The sequence below is a fragment of the Gigantopelta aegis genome, chromosome 6, assembly GCF_016097555.1.
Source record: "Gigantopelta aegis isolate Gae_Host chromosome 6, Gae_host_genome, whole genome shotgun sequence".
Lineage (NCBI taxonomy): Eukaryota > Metazoa > Mollusca > Gastropoda > Neomphalida > Peltospiridae > Gigantopelta > Gigantopelta aegis.
This window is the reverse complement of record NC_054704.1, coordinates 61186328-61207678: the sequence shown is the minus strand read 5'-3', so window position 1 is coordinate 61207678 and position 21351 is coordinate 61186328. Positions and strand designations below refer to the sequence as shown.

The 21351-nt window shown below is 35.2% G+C and overlaps 1 protein-coding gene across 1 annotated transcript in view; it reads right to left on the bottom strand.

The window, feature by feature from the left end:
* LOC121374655 (allene oxide synthase-lipoxygenase protein-like) overlaps positions 1–21351 on the bottom strand; it is a 59154-nt gene that overhangs the window by 17212 nt on the left and 20591 nt on the right. Inside the window, exons 4-10 of the mRNA XM_041501764.1 lie at positions 18754–18851; positions 16103–16235; positions 15384–15479; positions 9256–9352; positions 7994–8111; positions 3274–3366; positions 2315–2375 (exon numbers count right to left, since the gene is read on the bottom strand). Of these exons, the coding sequence (XP_041357698.1) occupies positions 2315–2375; positions 3274–3366; positions 7994–8111; positions 9256–9352; positions 15384–15479; positions 16103–16235; positions 18754–18851 (696 nt within the window). The remainder of the gene's footprint in view (positions 1–2314; positions 2376–3273; positions 3367–7993; positions 8112–9255; positions 9353–15383; positions 15480–16102; positions 16236–18753; positions 18852–21351) is intronic.

Below are 21351 nucleotides of genomic sequence, written 5' to 3'. Positions count from 1 at the left end.
TAGTGTTTGTAGTGTTGTATGGATCCAACAAGACTGTGAATGGTGCACTGAATGGTGATCTACCATTCATCAAGTACTGTGTCTGTAGTGTTTGTAGTGTTGTATGGATCCAACAAGACTGTGAATGGTGCACTGGATGATCATCTACCATTCATCAAGTACTGTGTCTGTAGTGTTTGTAGTGTTGTATGGATCCAACAAGACTGTGAATGGTGCACTGAATGGTGATCTACCATTCATCAAGTACTGTGTATGTAGTGTTTGTAGTGTTGTATGGATCCAACAAGACTCTGAATGGTGCACTGAATGGTGATCTACCATTCATCAAGTACTGTGTCTGTAGTGTTTGTAGTGTTGTATGGATCCAACAAGACTCTGAATGGTGCACTGAATGATCATCTACCATTCATCAAGTACTGTGTCTGTAGTGTTTGTAGTGTTGTATGGATCCAACAAGACTGTGAATGGTGCACTGGATGACCATCTACCATTCATCAAGTACTGTCTGTAGTGTTTGTAGTGTTGTATGGATCCAACAAGACTGAATGGTGCACTGGATGACCATCTACCATTCATCAAGTACTGTGTCTGTAGTGTTTGTAGTGTTGTATGGATCCAACAAGACTGTGAATGGTGCACTGGATGACCATCTACCATTCATCAAATACTGTGTCTGTAGTGTTTGTAGTGTTGTATGGATCCAACAAGACTGTGAATGGTGCACTGGATGACCATCTACCATTCATAAAGTACTGTGTCAGTAGTGTTTGTAGTGTTGTATGGATCCAACAAGACTGAATGGTGCACTGGATGACCATCTACCATTCATCAAGTACTGTGTCTGTAGTGTTTGTAGTGTTGTATGGATCCAACAAGACTGTGAATGGTGCACTGGATGATCATCTACCATTCATCAAGTACTGTGTCTGTAGTGTTTGTAGTGTTGTATGGATCCAACAAGACTGTGAATGGTGAACTGGATGACCATCTACCATTCATAAAGTACTGTGTCTGTAGTGTTTGTAGTGTTGTATGGATCCAACAAGACTGAATGGTGCACTGGATGACCATCTACCATTCATAAAGTACTGTGTCTGTAGTGTTTGTGGTGTTGTATGGATCCAACAAGACTGAATGGTGCACTGGATGACCATCTACCATTCATAAAGTACTGTGTCTGTAGTGTTTGTGGTGTTGTATGGATCCAACAAGACTGTGAATGGTGCACTGGATGACCATCTACCATTCATCAAGTACTGTGTCTGTAGTGTTTGTGGTGTTGTATGGATCCAACAAGACTGTGAATGGTGCACTGGATGTTCATCTACCATTCATCAAGTACTGTGTCTGTAGTGTTTGTGGTGTTGTATGGATCCAACAAGACTGTGAATGGTGCACTGGATGCTCATCTACCATTCATCAAGTACTGTGTCTGTAGTCTTTGTGGTGTTGTTTGGATCCAACAAGACTGAATGGTGCACTGGATGATGATCTACCATTCATCAAGTACTGTGTCTGTAGTGTTTGTAGTGTTGTATGGATCCAACAAGACTGTGAATGGTGCACTGTATCATCATCTACCATTCATCAAGTACGGTGTCTGTAGTGTTTGTAGTGTTGTATGGATCCAACAAGACTGTGAATGGTGCACTGGATGATGATCTACCATTCATCAAGTACTGTGTCTGTAGTGTTGGTGATGTTGTATGGATCCAACAAGACTGTGAATGGTGCACTGTATCATCATCTACCATTCATCAAGTACGGTGTCTGTAGTGTTTGTAGTGTTGTATGGATCCAACAAGACTGTGAATGGTGCACTGGATGATGATCTACCATTCATCAAGTACTGTGTCTGTAGTGTTTGTGATGTTGTATGGATCCAACAAGACTGTGAATGGTGCACTGTATCATCATCTACCATTCATCAAGTACGGTGTCTGTAGTGTTTGTAGTGTTGTATGGATCCAACAAGACTGTGAATGGTGCACTGGATGATGATCTACCATTCATCAAGTACTGTGTCTGTAGTGTTTGTGGTGTTGTGTGTGTGCATATGCATGTCCTTTTTTTCAATCATGAATCCAATATTATGTATGACAGTTTGGAAGGAGGTTTACAACATTTGTTATTAATTTAAATTACATTGTAACTATAGGTATCTGATAATTTTCATTCAATTATATATAAAATCATCTAATATTTGACTAAATTTGATTTAAAACAAAAACAAGGCGACTGAAAATGTGATGTTTTAGCACTTGATAATTAGAGATCCGTTTATGAACTCAACATTTAGCATTGACCAACTTACTCCACGTCTTCTTAGTTCTTCAGGTAAAGTTCCGTGGACATCAACACGCCATTGTGATAACCTGCCAAAAATATGAAAATACCAACTATATACATGTATGTCTTCTATAGATACTACATGACTATCAGATGACATATACTTATCTTATTACAATTTGTAAAACCTCAAAGGAGAGTAATAATCTCGGTTCTGATAATGTGTAAGTATTTCCCCATCTGTATCAACAGAATGAACGGTTTGTCTCGCCGGCTATAAAGATATTTAGTGACATTCATAGTTGCATCCATTAAAAGTTTAATTTAATTTTAATTGTTTTTTTTAAACAAATAATCATTGATTCATAGATATAATTATAAAGTTTCATTGATCTAATTTTGATAGAAAATGGGTATACCGATGTGCAAAACCAGAGTGCCTAAATTAATTATATTTTGTTCAAATATTGCATATATTAGCCAGTCATGATTTTCACCGGCTGAAAATATAAAATATTTCAATACTTTTAGGCATTTTTCATGGGTCAACTTACAAGCAAGTCAATTAAAAAAATATGTTTTAAGGGCTTGAAATTAGGGCCTCAATTTAGAGCTGACATCGACTACCGGTAATAGGCAAAGATATACAGCAGTAAATTGTGGAATCATGTTCAATATGTCTCACATTAAGTACAGCAGCACTGACCAGTGGTGTAACATAGGCGGGGCCAATGGGACAGTTGCCTTGGGCGCAAAATTCTGAACTGGTGGAAGGGACTCAGGGAGTGCTAATGGTCCGTGGTTAAGGGGCGCAATACTTGCCTTGCCCCGGGCGCTGGCAACCCATGCTACACCACTGGCACTGACAATCTACTAAACTACATGCCATAAAACACTGTTGGTTAGGATCCTTGACATGATGGATTTCACTGAAATCGTTAAAGAGTGAGTGGAGTAAACAAGAAACAAGTGTGGTAAACTTACCCTTTCTTTATGAGATGAAACATGCCATCCGTCCCAATGTTCATGACCTTCTCTACCCACCCATTGGGTGAAATCAGGGTCTCCAGCCCTCGACTGAAACATCACAGTCACTCATTACTCATCAACAAGATAAATTCACACCAAAAGTTAAGTTCTGAGTAATCCTGAAAAGCTTCGTTATATCTAATACATGCAGATGTAAATATCATCTATAATTTAATTTTCAGAATATATTAAACATTAATCACAATTTAGAATAAAAGAAATATTATTAACTGATAAAAAATGTTTTTATTACTGGGTACATGTATTTCCCTACATGTGCAAACAAATTTCATAGCTGACTGAACTAAACAATAGCAAATATGGTTCTACTTCCAAGCATACCCATTCAGATCACCCTTAGGCCACAACCCATCATAGCATGCACTTTGTTACCAAACATCAAATAAGACAACCGAATTTAAAGGCCCAATCTTGGATAGATTTTAAATACATTGTACTTAAGCATTTTGAGCTCATCCAGATTAGTTTTGTCTGATAACATATGATTCTGTTTAAATTGACCTGATGACCACTCATACCTTTTTTTTCTTTTAAAAAACCCCCCAAAACTGCCACAAACATTTAACACAGAGACAAAGACATTTTTTGTATTTTTGGACATTACAAACATAGATGATGATGAGATGAATGGTGAAGCCGCAGTATTTCCATTTCGGTATGGGACTACTTGACAGGTCCATGCTTGCTGTAAGTTGAGCTATCTCGGTATCACCCAAGCCCGGGGTACACAGAACCTGCAGTGCATGCCGGGTAATCATCCCCCATGTGGGGTCATACACTTGGGAGACACACCCATACTGGCATGAAAAATCCCAGGGATACGAACCCAGTACCTACCAGCCAGAAGCCGCTGACATAACCACTACACCACCGGGGCCGGTTTATGACCACTCATACCTAATATAAAAGCCATCCATAAAGAATTGAAGATACGAAGACGGAGAAACTTGAAGCAAATATTAAACACTTTTAAATGGCTGTGATCTTTCCCTGTGATCACAATGCACTACCAGACTGAGGAACACCTATGCCAATATTAAAGTGATCCAATAAATGATTGACGTTTGCAGACTTCAACCAAACCACATTAACTGCAAAATGACCATGACCATGCCATATTTATGGGATTACAGATGTGCACTATGATTCAAGAGTAAAATGCAGTTAAAAAAACCCTTTAAACAAATTCTAAATGACCATGACAGTACCATATTCAAAAGTAAAATGCAGTAAAAAAAACACCCACCTTTAAATAAATTCTAAATGACCATGACAGTGCCATATTCAGGAGTGAAATGCAGTAAAACAAACAAACACCTTTAAATAAATTCTAAATGACCTTGACAGTGCCATATTCAAGAGTAAAATGCAGTAAAAAAAACCCCAAACCTTTAAACACATTCTAAATGACCTTGACAGTGAAAAAGAACTTAAAACAAATTCTACATGGCCTTGACCTGCCATATTTATTTATGAGATTATATCTATCACTATCACTTGGCGAACAGTCAAGAAAAATATGAAAGTCATCCACTAAAGAATTCAAGAATTTATGCCAATTAAAGAAAATATAACCAAACTTTAACCTCACTTTAATCAAACATTAAACCATCTTAGCTATGCTTAATACTGAATAAAAATCTGCAAATGGATAAAAAAATATATATCTATAACAGGCACAGTGGAAGCAAGTAGACATTGAGGGGCTGATCAACTGAGATCAAGGGCACAAAGCAAAGTTTCTAGGGGGTTCGAGGGTATGCTCCCCTGTAAAATTTAGAAAACTAGATGCCCTGAAATGCAATTTCCTGCAAGTAAAATTAATCTCTAAGATTTACTACCAAAACTATTTTTATTTCTGCCATGCCTGTATGATCAGCATGTACCAGAATGATATTTCTAAACACATGCACAAACAAACCCCCTCCCCACAATTTTTTTTTTTTTTAAATAGTGCAAATTTGATCATAAATGAACTGAAAATTTTATTGACTCGCATTATGCATGAAATAAGAGGTAAAATGAAAATTAATTTGTTTTCTTAGATTGAACATCCATAGCAGCAGCTATGAGCCAAGTTTCATTTTTCTTATTGTTTATTAGAAACAACTAATCCAAAAACTTAATGTGAACGACAAAACCGTTATCCACGATCAAGTCATATCTCTGCACAATACAGAGTCAAATGGGCTTTTGGTAAAATAGTGATTGATTACCTCATCTACAGAAAGACAGCCACACATAAGGAGATCCTTTACTGGAAATACATCCTTCTTGAACCGCCATAAAAAGAACTGCCATTCTCAGACTAGTTTACGGAATCAAAACTATCAGAACAGAGCTCACTGGAATAAATACAGTTGTGATGGCATGCACTCTTGAATCACTGTCTAGATAGTGATGATACCACACTGGTGGCATCCATCGTGAGTACTACAATCTGCTAAGTCCGTCACTTGATGAAAAAATAAATGTCCTAAAGTTTCACCAGAGAGATTAAAAGGTATGCAAAAGTTCAAACTATAGAATAGAATCAGCCATCATTTTGGTCAGTGATGTATTGTATTTAGAAGAGGTAACCTCCATATGTCTAGCAAAAACCTTTTTAGATGCTCTCAGGAGTCTCTGGACATCATAACTCTAATGGAACAACTTCTGTGCCAGAATATGGCATTGTTTGAAATCTGCTTACAATAAACATGTCCTGGGGTATCTTAGAAGTTTTGATATGTAGACACCAAAAGCTGGAGCAGAAGGTGTATTGCTCAACATAACGGGAACACAGAGCTAAAAAAAATAAGCTGACAATATATGTACCACGAAGTGGAAAAGTCATGCCTATATTTCACCTTCTAACCAAGATAATCAATAATCATTACCCATAGAATGAATCATGCACACAATACGAGTAGCCATGGAATAACTAATAATTGCCAGTCAACAGTCATCTCTCGGACAGATAAATGTAAACAACTGCTTCACTACATGGCATGAGGAGGACTACCCAACTGGAGCAATAGGAAATAACCTAAGAGACAAACTGACTTGAGAGCAAAATATCCTGCATTGATCTGAACTTATTCAATATAATTAGCTAATTAGCTAATATTTGGAACCACATGTATAAACAGCTAATGTTTCTAAAACAAACAAAAAGTAATATGGGAAATCCCATTCCTGGTAGAAGTAGCAAAAAGCAATTATTAATACAAGTCAATACTGTAACATGAATAAAACAAAGAACTGCAAAAGCTTCTAAACCCGTAAGGCATTGATATGAATAATTATACAGACACAAAATTGTCCAATTATTTCAAAACAGCAAATGTGCAAATAACTAAAAAAATACACTACTCATTTACCAATTATTAGCAATTATCTAATGTTTCAGTATCATAGAAACAAGTCTGTATTCGTGAAATATAATCTAAACAGAACCATTAGAAAAGAAAAAGAATCCAGATTAATTTTAATCACTGATGATAGTGATCTGCATTGGTCCTTACTCACAAAAAGCCAGCTTGCAAATGACATACGAACAGCACACAACTGTTTTCAACAATTTCATCATGTCCAGACCTTTTAGCAGGTATATGCAAACAATCACAGATGAGACCCATTTTCTTCTGCATTATTTGTGTGTATTAATGCTGATGCAGTGAACATGAAGCTGATTGGTTTGTAGGTGGAGGACATTACCAGACTAGAGGAGCACTGTCTGAACCAGAAATACATGCATGTGCTGCCATGAACAGCACAATCAGACCATGCGTCACCCATAAAGCACACATTTGTCAAGATGGAACAATGTTTTTGACGATTCACCATATCTCCGACAATGCCCCAAGAATTGCTACAGACACTTGCCCAGATATGGACCACCATCTCAGAAGTCTGCACGCATCATGTGATCGGTTCCATGAGATCCATGGTGGATTGCTTGCATCGACACACACTGTACCCATATACGCATTTTTGATGTGCATAATTTTCAGTAATTTTTCCAAAATATTCTCTTGAGTTTTCTTCTGTGTATTGCCATGATAGGTATTACATTTACACTTACAGGTAGTACTAAACCAAATAACTTCCGGCTGGGTCAAAGTTGGAGGTGCACCGAACTTTTGATAGAGAAGTGAACAACACAAGTCCTGTGATTGGTTATAAATGTGAGTGTGTTGGTTGTAAAAAATAATAGTTTCATCTGGGTAAAACAAATGTGCAATTTTATTTCATCTAGTACCAATGTGTCAAGTAGCCTTGTGCTTGAAACATGTATGGGGTACCTGTAAAAAAAAGTACTCGAATTTTGTGCGAAACTAGGGTAGTCATAGACGCTACCCGTTATCTCAGAAACAAGCAGCTTGACCCCCATTTTTTTCTGATTCACTTTAAGTGTAAGGGGTGGTAGTATTTATATCCGTGGCGTTTATGTCTGTGGATACGTTGCAGGTAGGAGTTTTAGCCACATATGTTACTATTGTCATCTATGGGATTTGATTTGGTAGTATACACCCTATAGGTATTATTTTAATTATCCATTAAAAAACCTTAGGTTTTTGGATAAACAACAGAATATACAGCTCTAATATGAATGGTTGATCCGACGTATTACATACAACTTGCAAATATAATATAAGAATATATCGATTACCTGTTAATTGCAATAATGTAGAGAAAGTGAGGTGCTAGCAGTTTGAAGAGCGGGTGTGACTGAGACAGATTTCTCTGTGTGGCAACACTCACACCTTCCATCAACAGGTGAGTATATGCTGAAAACGGAAAAGAAAACTAGCTAAAATGACTAAGACATGATGGTTGATATATTAAGTGCTGGGTCCATATAAAGAAATTTGACCAGCCTTATTAATGTCCATTAATTGTGGGCAATCGGGACAAATGTTTCACATGACTTGATGGATGAACACAAACATGCAGTTCTTTATGAACATCTAATAGCTTTATTTTTGTAAGTTACATGATAAAAAGAAGCTTTCAAAGTAAAAATTGTACCCATCATTTTTGATAATAGCAATTCTGTGATGTTAGAGCCACAAAAACACCAGTTTGTCCAAAGCTGAAATACTGAGATTTACTCAACACGTTAGAAATGCTTTAATGCCTTACATTCCTATTTTATTTGAGGAAATGAATAAATCCTCAAAGGAAGATTTAGAGAATTACATTCTAAACACTACAAATTATTATTAAGGTTGTAACAATTTGTATATTTTCTGCTATCTTAACATGTATGATCTATATATACCATCATTAACTATAAGTGATTCAGCATTCAATTGTTGGGAGTCAGTGTGCTCCTACAGATTTTAAAATGTCATACTGGCATATTAATTATTGTTTTTTATTATTTGTGTGTGTGTGTGTGTGTGTGTGTGTGTGTATATATATATGTGTGTGTGTGTGTGTGTGTGTGTGTGTGTGTGTGTGTGTGTGTATGCGTCAGGTATGTTTCACAAGTAAAGGTTAAAGTTTATTTTGTTTAATGATATCACTAGAGCACATTGATTTATTAATCATCAGCTATTGGATGTCAAATATTTGGTAATTTTGACAGTCTTAGAGAGGAAATCCACTACATTTTCCCATTAGTAGCAAGGGATCTTTTATATGCACCATCCCACAGACAGGATAGCACATACCATGGCCTTTGATATACCAGTGATGGTGCAATGGCTGGGGAGAGAGAGAGAAGGGGGGAGTCAGGGAGTGAGAGAAACAATGAAAGACAGAGAGAGAGAGAGAGAGAGAGAGAGAGAGAGAGAGAGAGAGAGAGAGAGAGAGAGAGAGAGAGAGAGAGAGAGAGAGAGAGAAAGATTATAGGATAAATGTGGTTTATATGGAAAGTTGTAATGTAGATATTAGCCAAGGCAGACTGTATGTACGACTGGTACCAACCTAAATGTGTGAGTGACTGGTGGACCGCACAGTCTGCAAGGTTAAACCACATCTTCACAATGGCCCACGTGTTGGGAGGGTCAGTGGGCAAGAAAACCTGAAATAAGGAAATTAGGAGTCAAAAAAGCACGGGGCTATGTAAACATGTACAGGACTGTACAACGAAAATTAAATCAGAAATCGAAATGTTGAATAATGTTTGGGATCACATATAAAGGCAGCCCAATTTCAAACACAAAGAAAGTTCATCTGCAGTTTGTTTGTTTCTATGGAAGTACTAATTGTGATTCATGTACACAGATGTACTTTACAAACTGTATTTGAAATGTGCAGTATGGTGATGACAATAATGACAACACCAATAATGATACAGTAGTATAGCAATGACAACGATAATGACAACACTAACAATGATACATTAGTATAGCAATGATAACGATAATGACAACACTAATAATGATACATTAGTATGGTGATGATGACAATATTGACAACACTAATAATGGTACATTAGTATGGTGATGTTGACAATATTGACAACACTAATAATTATACATTAGTATAGCAATGACAACGATAATGACAACACTAACAATGATACATTAGTATAGCAATGATAACGATAATGACAACACTAATAATGATACATTAGTATGGTGATGACAATATTGACAACACTAATAATGATACATTAGTATGATGATGATGACAATAATGACAACACTAATAATGATACATTAGTATGGTGATGTTGACAATAATGACAACACTAATAATGATACATTAGTATGGTGATGTTGACAATAATGACAACACTAATAATGATACATTAGTATGGTGATGTTGACAATATTGACAACACTAATAATGATACATTAGTATAGCAATGACAACGATAATGACAACACTAACAATGATACATTAGTATAGCAATGACAACGATAATGACAACACTAACAATGATACATTAGTATAGCAATGACGACAATAATGACAACACTAACAATGATACATTAGTATAGCAATGACGACAATATTGACAACACTAACAATGATACATTAGTATGGCAATGACGACAATATTGACAACACTAACAATGATACATTAGTATGGCAATGACGACAATATTGACAACACTAACAATGATACATTAGTATGGCAATGACGACAATAATGACAACACTAACAATGATACATTAGTATGGCGATGACGACAATAATGACAACACTAACAATGATACATTAGTATGGCGATGACGACAATAATGACAACACTAACAATGATACATTAGTATGGCGATGTTGACAATAATGACAACACTAACAATGATACATTAGTATGGCGATGTTGACAATAATGACAACACTAACAATGATACATTAGTATGGCGATGTTGACAATAATGACAACACTAACAATGATACATTAGTATGGCGATGTTGACAATAATGACAACACTAACAATGATACATTAGTATGGCGATGTTGACAATAATGACAACACTAATAATGATACATTAGTATGGCGATGTTGACAATAATGACAACACTAATAATGATACATTAGTATGGCGATGTTGACAATAATGACAACACTAATAATGATACATTAGTATGGCGATGTTGACAATAATGACAACACTAATAATGATACATTAGTATGGCGATGTTGACAATAATGACAACACTAATAATGATACATTAGTATGGCGATGTTGACAATAATGACAACACTAATAATGATACATTAGTATGGCGATGTTGACAATAATGACAACACTAATAATGATACATTAGTATGGCGATGTTGACAATAATGACAACACTAATAATGATACATTAGTATGGCGATGTTGACAATAATGACAACACTAATAATGATACATTAGTATGGCGATGATGACAATAATGACAACACTAATAATGATACATTAGTATGACGATGATGACAATAATGACAACACTAATAATGATACATTAGTATGTTGATGATGACAATAATGACAACACTAATAATGATACATTAGTATAGCAATGATGACAATAATAACAATACTAATAATGATACATTAGTATGGCAATAACAATAATGACAACACTAATAATAATACATTAGTATGACAATGATGACAATACTAATGATACATTAGTATAGCGATGATGACAATAATGACAACACTAATAATGATACATTAGTATGACGATGATGACAATAATGACAACACTAATAATGATACATTAGTATGACGATGATGACAATAATGACAACACTAATAACATTAGAACACATCAGATCAGTGCAATAGAACATGAAAGGTATGAAGTTAGCTGGATGGTTATCAAGTACTCTAATTGGTCACAATATTCTTTAAAATTTGATAAATATGTTTCCCATGATATACGTTATGGCATTAATTCCCTTAAGATCAATTTTGTAAAGCAGATTAATTAATTAACTACTGGGTTTTGGATGTCAAACATTTGGTAATTGTGACATGTGAAAAAACCTACTACATTTTTCTATTAGTAGCAAGGGATCTTTTATATGCACCTTCCCACAGACAGGACAACACATACCACAACCTTTGATGTACCAGGGCAGAGAATGGGTCTACCGAGGAGATTTGATCCTTTGATGCAAGCACCTCAGGTGAGCACTCTACCCACTGAGCTAGATCTCAACCTGCTGTTAAGATCAGTTAAAGTTTGTTTAGTTTAATGACACCACTAGAGCACATTGATTTATTAATCATCGGCTATTGGATGTCAAACAGTTGGTAATTTTGATATATAGTCTTAGAGAGGAAACCCGCTATATTTTTCCATTAGTAGCAAGGGATCTTTTATATGCACCATCCCACAGACAGGATAGCACATACCACAGCCTTTGATAAATCAGTCTGGTGCACTGGCTAGAGTTAGAAATAGTCCAATGGGCCCACCAACGGGGATCGATCCCAGACCGACTGCGCATCAAGCGAGCACTTTATCACTGGGCTAAGTCCCACCTCTTAAGACCAGAGTACATTAACAATAAAGTTGCTTCAGCTTCAACAAAAATTTAAATAAATACATTTAAATGTGTTTCTTCTTTATAATACACCCAAATTAGTATTAAAATTTCATAAGAATACCAAGATAGCCAGCCATTAACAAAATCAAAGAGTGCAAACAAATATACACTATTTCATGTATTTGATGTTTTATTTAAATCAGGTCATACTCATAATTCATTATCATGCCATGTAATTCCATTAATTAACAAACTCTTTAAATTTTTACAAATCTGTGTATCAAAGTTAGTGCTTACTGTAACTTGCCGAGTCATTTTCCAGTTAACACCATATTTCAGCCTGCAATATCCTGGGTCATTTAGATCCATTTGTCCAGATTAATTATTAGTTAATGACCTCAGTTTAATACATTTCTGATTAGCTAAAGGCAGTTTCTATTAAATAATCTACATATGCACTAAATTGTCTAATAATAACCAGTTTTCCCTAAAGACATCTACTCATCAATACATCATTATAATCTTGAATAAACCCACCAAGAGACATATATGACTAAATTAATATTTGAGTTTCTCTTCCCCTAACTACAAGTAAATGACAACAGTTACTATACTATGTGGTAGAAGGCTATAATGTGTCCTGTGAGTAAGTCTGGAGTGATATAATCAAAGGAAATACTGTCGTCATTATTGATAATATCCCCACAGGTGGAAATTTGTCTCTTGGATGATAATTAAGCATATACCCGATTCTGAATATATGAAAATGTTATTTTTGGGCTCAAATGAAACACATAATGCGATACAATAGAATCACAATTTTCATCTGGGCTGTCCAGTCATCTGACCATGTAAGCATTTGATTGAAGTCAGATTAAAATGTGGTTAAACATATAAGGCAATTGTGCACATTTCTACTTCTGCTTTGGCCCTTGTATTTACAGACTGTAGATGTAGATGTAAATATGTTGTGGTACATTTGCAGAATTTTATTAGAGTTTAAGCCTGGTTAAGTTGTGGTTAAAGTTTAAAGGTTGTTCTAATTGCGTAGAAGTATAACTGTTGAAGTGTTTACTGGATGACTTTCATATCTGGCTCACTGTTGACCAAGTGATTGTCTTTCCACTGCAAACCCCCGGCCCTAAGGCACAAGTACGGTCTTTGCTTCTTTTTGTGTATCTCTAGTTTCTTTCAAATTTCTGTTGTACATAATATCTTCTTTTCCTCAAATTGATTGTTATCGAAATAAACTTGGATATAAGTTTTATATGTACATTTATATATCTGCATATATTGCTATTATATTACGACTATGTAATTGTCTCTATTAGTATAATGTTTTATCATATAATAGTTTGATTACACAGAATACGTTACCTATGTGATATTTTTCAGATCACATACTTTCAGAATTTGATAACTGCAAATTAGATGCAAATTACATGTAAATTAATCAGGTCACGGCATTACGTTTATTGATATTTAAGCATTCCTTAATTGACATATGCATTCATAGGCATCAAACAAAACCATTTCAATAACAACTTTATACTGCACGTTGTTCAGCGTTCTGAAAACCATAAAATGCCATACTTTTGTTCTTAAGTCATTTAAGTTTGACGTCATTTCCATTCAAAAAGAAACAATGTCAAATATTTCTATGTCATTTGAATATTGAGTAATGGTTGACTGGAATTATAGTTGCGTATACAGTTTACAAAAACATGTTGTATTAAGCTTGAGATTATATGATAAAGAGATTATTACTCTTATATAATATTAGGAATAAAATTAATGTACATGTATATAGGAGATGGCTTAGTAACTTGACAAATATGTGCCAAGTCCTTTTGTTGTTTATGTGATAAAATATGTTTTTAATCAAGCAAAGCCCTCAAGCAAGGTCAAGGTCACTCAAAATTGGTTAAAGGTTTTTTGACTGGATTGAACTCTGAATTGTTTAATGAATGGCTTTTTAAATTTTTGGTATGGATGTTTACCAATTCATAGTGCACACCTTCTGCCCCATAAATATGACACACACACCCCTCCACCCATGGTCAAGATCTTTTAAAAGTTAATGGAAAGTTTGGTTAACTTTTTTCTAATACGACCCCAGGACAAGGTCATAGTCATTTAGAACTTGGTTCAAGAGTCTCTTTAATGGATTTGATATGAGTATTCACTGGGTCAGTCTTTCTAATGTGATGGTATTTGGGACTTAGTTAAAGTTTCTGAAATAGTTGTTAAAACTAAACCATTTTAATGAATGGCTTTCATATTTGATATGTTTGTTCACCAGAAGAGACTTTCTGCAGTATACCTGTAGTACCATAACTGTGATGTCAAGGTAAGGTCAAGGTCATTTGGAACTTTGATACATTTTTCCATTTGTCATTTAACTCATAACTCCTTTATAGTGTGGTTAAAATATTTGGTATGAGTGTTCAGTAAGCAACTACACACCTCTGGGCTAATATGTATCTGACCCCAAAATAAAGGTCAAGGTCATTGTGAACTTTATTAGGTTTATAATCCAATATGGGATTGCTTTCATATTTGGTAAAAATGTTCACCAACTAATATTCTTCTCTGTGCACATCTCTGTGTTCATAAATGTGATATTGAAGCATTTACACAAACTGATCATTTTTGTACAATGTCCACAGGAAATATCAACATTAAATTATAGAAATTAAACCAAGATGATAGACACACATTTTACATGTATATATATATTAGTATTATATGAAAAATAAGCATTACATATGATGTAGCGATAGATTGTTTTGGCATATATGTGTGTAAATATACAGTGAGGGACAAATAAAATGTTACACCAGTAAATTAGTAAAAGATCTTTGTTTTCAACCAAAATCATGTTTAATATATGGTATTCACCTATATCAGGTGTGCTTGACTTGGGAAACCTTCAAAGCAAAAATCATCTGATTCCTTCCAACGGAATTCACATGCATTAAAATGCCAGTGGATAATTTTGTTTAGTATATAGAATTTTAGAATGTCCAACTAATTTGTACATGTGGTTGTTGTGTTTAAACTGGTAAGAAAGTTACGATAATGTATAATAATTACAAAACAAAGTAGCTTACCGGATTGTCAGGAGCAGGTGTCTGAAACAACTGTATGGCAATAGGAACCAATCGCTTGTTGCCGTTCACAAAGAAAAGACCAATTGGATCTGGACACTGAAGAAGGAGAAGTAACAAACATATTAAATAAGAATTATTTGAATTTTTAAAATTAATTTATGTAATGTATAACAGTCACAAATTGTATAAAATCGAGCAGCGTAGCGAAGCGATTTTATGCTAAATCAATAAATTAACAAACAATTCAGTTAAAAATACACAAAAATAATGTTTAACATCCCTTCCATGATCTGTTTTACATAATGACATGCCATTTGATGTAATGACATCATCTTCTGAGGTTTATCGAATGATAACATTCAGTTTTTAATGTGATGTTGTCCAATCAGAATAAAGTAAATTGCATAACAGTGGGAGGTTTGTAATTATACCAGTATACTAATAAATAGGGTCGTCATGTTTACAAAATCTAGTAAACATTTACATCATTATGCTACAAACACAAAATTCCATGTAAGCTTGCCAACATAGAAATTGAGAATGTTGCCACCTGTGCACCATAATGAGGAACAAGACGTGCATGAATGCAATAATGTAGCAGTCGGTTGTAAATTAAATTAAATGCAACATTTCATTATATGACCAGGCAAAAAAAGTATTGCTGTTACACAAAGTAAATATTATGTTTCCCAAACTTGATAAAATAAATATTTTCTTACAATGAAATTCTCTTTGCATGGAACTCCTGTCAGAATGGTATAATCACAGAGAAAGAGTCGCTTATCATCAAGTGCTTCCTGAATACTGAGCCCTTCAAGAAGAGGTTTGAGCATTTCTTCTGTAACAGCCAGTCTGAAAAACAAGTAATACATCACGCATTCTACACAACTGTGTACTACATAAGTAGCTGACCAATTCTAGATGGGCATCATAATCTACAACTACATGTATTTCATAATCTACAACTATATCATAATCTACAACTATACCATAATCTACAACAATATCATAATCTACAACTATATCATAATCTACAACTACATGTATTTCATAATCTACAACTACATGTATTTCATAATCTACAACTATATCATAATCTACAACTATATCATAATCTACAACTATACCATAATCTACAACTATACCATAATCTACAACAATATCATAATCTACAACTACATGTATTTCATAATCTACAACTATATCATAATCTACAACAATATCATAATCTACAACTACATGTATTTCACAATCTACAACTATATCATAATCTACAACAATATCATAATCTACAACTACATGTATTTCATAATCTACAACTATACCATAATCTACAACTATATCATAATCTACAACAATATCATAATCTACAACTACATGTATTTCACAATCTACAACTATATCATAATCTACAACAATATCATAATCTACAACTACATGTATTTCACAATCTACAACTATATCATAATCTACAACAATATCATAATCTACAACTACATGTATTTCACAATCTACAACTATATCATAATCTACAACAATATCATAATCTACAACTACATGTATTTCATAATCTACAACTATATCATAATCTACAACAATATCATAATCTACAACTACATGTATTTCACAATCTACAACTATATCATAATCTACAACAATATCATAATCTACAACTACATGTATTTCATAATCTACAACTATACCATAATCTACAACTATATCATAATCTACAACAATATCATAATCTACAACTACATGTATTTCACAATCTACAACTATATCATAATCTACAACAATATCATAATCTACAACAATATCATAATCTACAACTATATCATAATCTATAACTACATGTATTTCATAACCTACAACAATATCATAATCTACAACTATATCATAATCTACAAGTAACAACTACATGTATTTCATAATCTACAACTATACCATAATCTACAATAATATCATAATCTACAACTACATGTATTTCATAATCTACAACTATATCATAATCTACAACTACATGTATATCATAATCTACAACTATATCATAATCTACAACTACATGTATATCATAATCTACAACTATATCATAATCTACAACAATATCATAATTAATCAAATATATGCCAAACAATCAGCAGAATCAGGCTCAGAGATGTGGACTTTCTATATTGCAGTGAATTTGGTGGACGCCCATGTATATGTGTTTAGTTCTTCAGTTAATAGTCTCTATTTACAAAATTATTGAAGTGCTATAAAAGTAAAGTTTGTTTTATTTAACGACACCACTAGAGCACATTGATTTTTTTATCTTATCATCGGCTATTGGACGTCAAACATATGGTCATTCTGACACTGTTAGAGGAAACCCGCTGTCGCCACATAGGCTACCCTTTTTACGACAGACAGCAAGGGATCTTTTATTTGCACTTCCCACAGGCAGGATAGCACAAACCATGGTCTTTGTTGAACCAGTTATGGATCACTGGTCGGTGCAAGTGGTTTACACCTACCCATTGAGCCTTGCGGATGGTATCTGGATTAAAAATCCCATGCCTGGACTGGGATCCGAACCCAGTACCTACCAGCCTGTAGACCGATGGCCTAACCACGCTGCCACCGAGGCTATATATGAAGTGCTATATGTCATCACCTTGGCATTATAGTATTCTATAAATATATTCTATTCTATTAATAAACCCATTTTTTTCATTTAAGAGAAAGATTAGCTGAAATGTTTGGCCTAACAAATGCTGTATATCATGATGCACTCAGAAAATCCCTTGCTGTTCCCTAATTAGAGATTAGCTCAATAATATGTGATTGCTAACATCAGTTTGGTCAAATTCTAACATACTTGGTAGAAATAGATGTGCACAGTATAGGGCCTCCATGAGTCCAAGCTAGTGGACTCGAGTACTCGACAGACAAATTTGACCCAAAACCGAGTACCCGACACTTACACTAGATGATAATGAGACTAAGGAATAAAGTAAAATAGAATTATGCATCTTAATTCCAGTGCTGAACATGGATGCCAAATCATACCAGTGCATTGTATTGCACACTTTCTCATGGCCTTGTAATGTAACCGGCTGCAAGCATATGACAAAATGACATAAACAAATATAATTAAACGAGAATGCTCTTCCTTGCACAGTGCTTGAACCTTAGTTGGATATACATGTGTAGGTACATTAATATGTTATCCTATCCTATTCCTTGTACGGTTGACTATTTTGTGGCTATCTGTGAAAGGACTCTTGGTAAACTTGACCCGTGCCCGAGTACTCGACTACTCGTGGAGACCCTAGTGCACAGCTCAATAATATATGATTGTGAACATCAGTTTGGTAAACTTTTAACATACTTGGTAGGAATAGATGTGCACAATTCAATAATACAGTTGTTGAGACATGCCACACGCTGATTACCAAAATACAAGTCATTGCTCCACCTGTCTGCCCCCTGTAAATAAAGAATATTTTTTTATTAAATATATCAACAATCGTCAATCACACTACAAAATGAAAGGAAAGAAAGGAAAGAAGGGAAATAGTCAATGACATTGCTTTATGTACACAGCTATGAGGTCACTATTTCAACGATAGTATCATTTCCAGAGAGAAAACGTTCTGCCACCAAATACACTGCTTGATGTTTAAAGTCACAAACAGTCGTTCATGTTGGTTACAGTACCATGTGATTTCGCCCTTAATAGTCTTTCACCAGGAGTCGTTTTATACTAAAAGATAAGCTGTTTCACCCTCAGGGTAGTACCCTCCAGGGACAGCAGGTAATCATTCATAGGCTATAATCATAATGATATGTTATGTTTCACCCTCAGGGTAGTACCCTCCAGGGACAGTGGGTAATCATTCATAGGCTATAATCATAATGATATGTTATATGGCTACACTTGACAGTCAAAGTGCCACCGCAATAAAATTAGAACTGGAAATGAGTAAGGCAAACACTTGTACAGAAATTAATGTGCAAAATCATACATTCCTGGTTATTCTTGTCACTTTATGACCTCTCAAGTTCAATGAATACATTGCCAAACACAAAATGATAATATGGCAACTGATATGACATGCTCAGGCAAGTTCCAGTCAAATGTTTCAGACTGCACCAGACATGCTTTGATACCACCTATACTACAAACAGCAGACTGGAGACACAGATATATGTGCCTCTGTCAAACACCAGACATGCTTTGATACCACCTATACTACAAACAGCAGACTGGAGACACAGATATATGTGCCTCTGTCAAACACCAGACATGCTTTGATACCACCTATACTACAAACAGCAGACTGGAGACACAGATATATGTGCCTCTGTCAAACAACAGACATGCTTTGATACCACCTATACTACAAACAGCAGACTGGAGACACAGATATATGTGCCTCTGTCAAACAACAGACATGCTTTGATACCACCTATACTACAAACAGCAGACTGGAGACACAGATATATGTGCCACTGTCAAACACCAGACATGCTTTGATACCACCTATACTACAAACAGCAGACTGGAGACACAGATATATGTGCCTCTGTCAAACAACAGACATGCTTTGATACCACCTATACTACAAACAGCAGACTGGAGACACAGATATATGTGCCTCTGTCAAACAACAGACATGCTTTGATACCACCTATACTACAAACAGCAGACTGGAGACACAGATATATGTGCCTCTGTCAAACACCAGACATGCTTTGATACCACCTATACTACAAACAGCAGACTGGAGACACAGATATATGTGCCTCTGTCAAACAACAGACATGCTTTGATACCACCTATACTACAAACAGCAGACTGGAGACACAGATATATGTGCCTCTGTCAAACACCAGACATGCTTTGATACCACCTATACTACAAACAGCAGACTGGAGACACAGATATATGTGCCTCTGTCAAACACCAGACATGCTTTGATACCACCTATACTACAAACAGCAGACTGGAGACACAGATATATGTGCCTCTGTCAAACACCAGACATGCTTTGATACCACCTATACTACAAACAGCAGACTGGAGACACAGATATATGTGCCTCTGTCAAACACCAGACATGCTTTGATACCACCTATACTACAAACAGCAGACTGGAGACACAGATATATGTGCCTCTGTCAAACACCAGACATGCTTTGATACCACCTATACTACAAACAGCAGACTGAAGACACAGATATATGTGCCTCTGTCAAACACCAGACATGCTTTGATACCACCTATACTACAAACAGCAGACTGGAGACACAGATATATGTGCCTCTGTCAAACACCAGACATGCTTTGATACCAGCTATACTACAAACAGCAGACTGGAGACACAGATATATGTGCCTCTGTCAAACAACAGGCTAGAGCTGCAATTGCCCAAAATATTTTACGGGAATATCCTGCTCTAAAAATCTACCTTTTAGAACTAAATGATATGGATCTGAGATGTTAACAATATTAAGTAAACCTTTTTTATTTTTTTATTTTTTATTATTCTACATATATACCCTCTGTCAAAAAAGAAGTGCATAGCTGATAGGGAAAGAAAAAAGTGTTTGATTTTACAAAATATAGTTTTTTTGTACAATGTTGCTAAATAACAATGTTTGTTAATTTTCCTGGAATGGAACAGCATACCCAAATGCACCCTAAAACAAATTTAACGCATGTTGTGCGACAATTGCAGGTGAGAAATGGTCAGATTTTGGCAAATGCATGTGAAACTCGGGGGAAAAGATTGGGGTAGTGATGGGTATTTAAAACTGCAATGCTCGCAATGATGCCTCATTTCCATTTCGACGTAGACGAGTTACAAGATGCCAAGACTAAGCCTGCAGAATTGAAACATTGCAATAGGCCACCTCCAGTTAGGTGAATTGCAGTAAGCAGTCAGACGCCACATGAACGTCCACCATTTCACGTCTCTGGGAA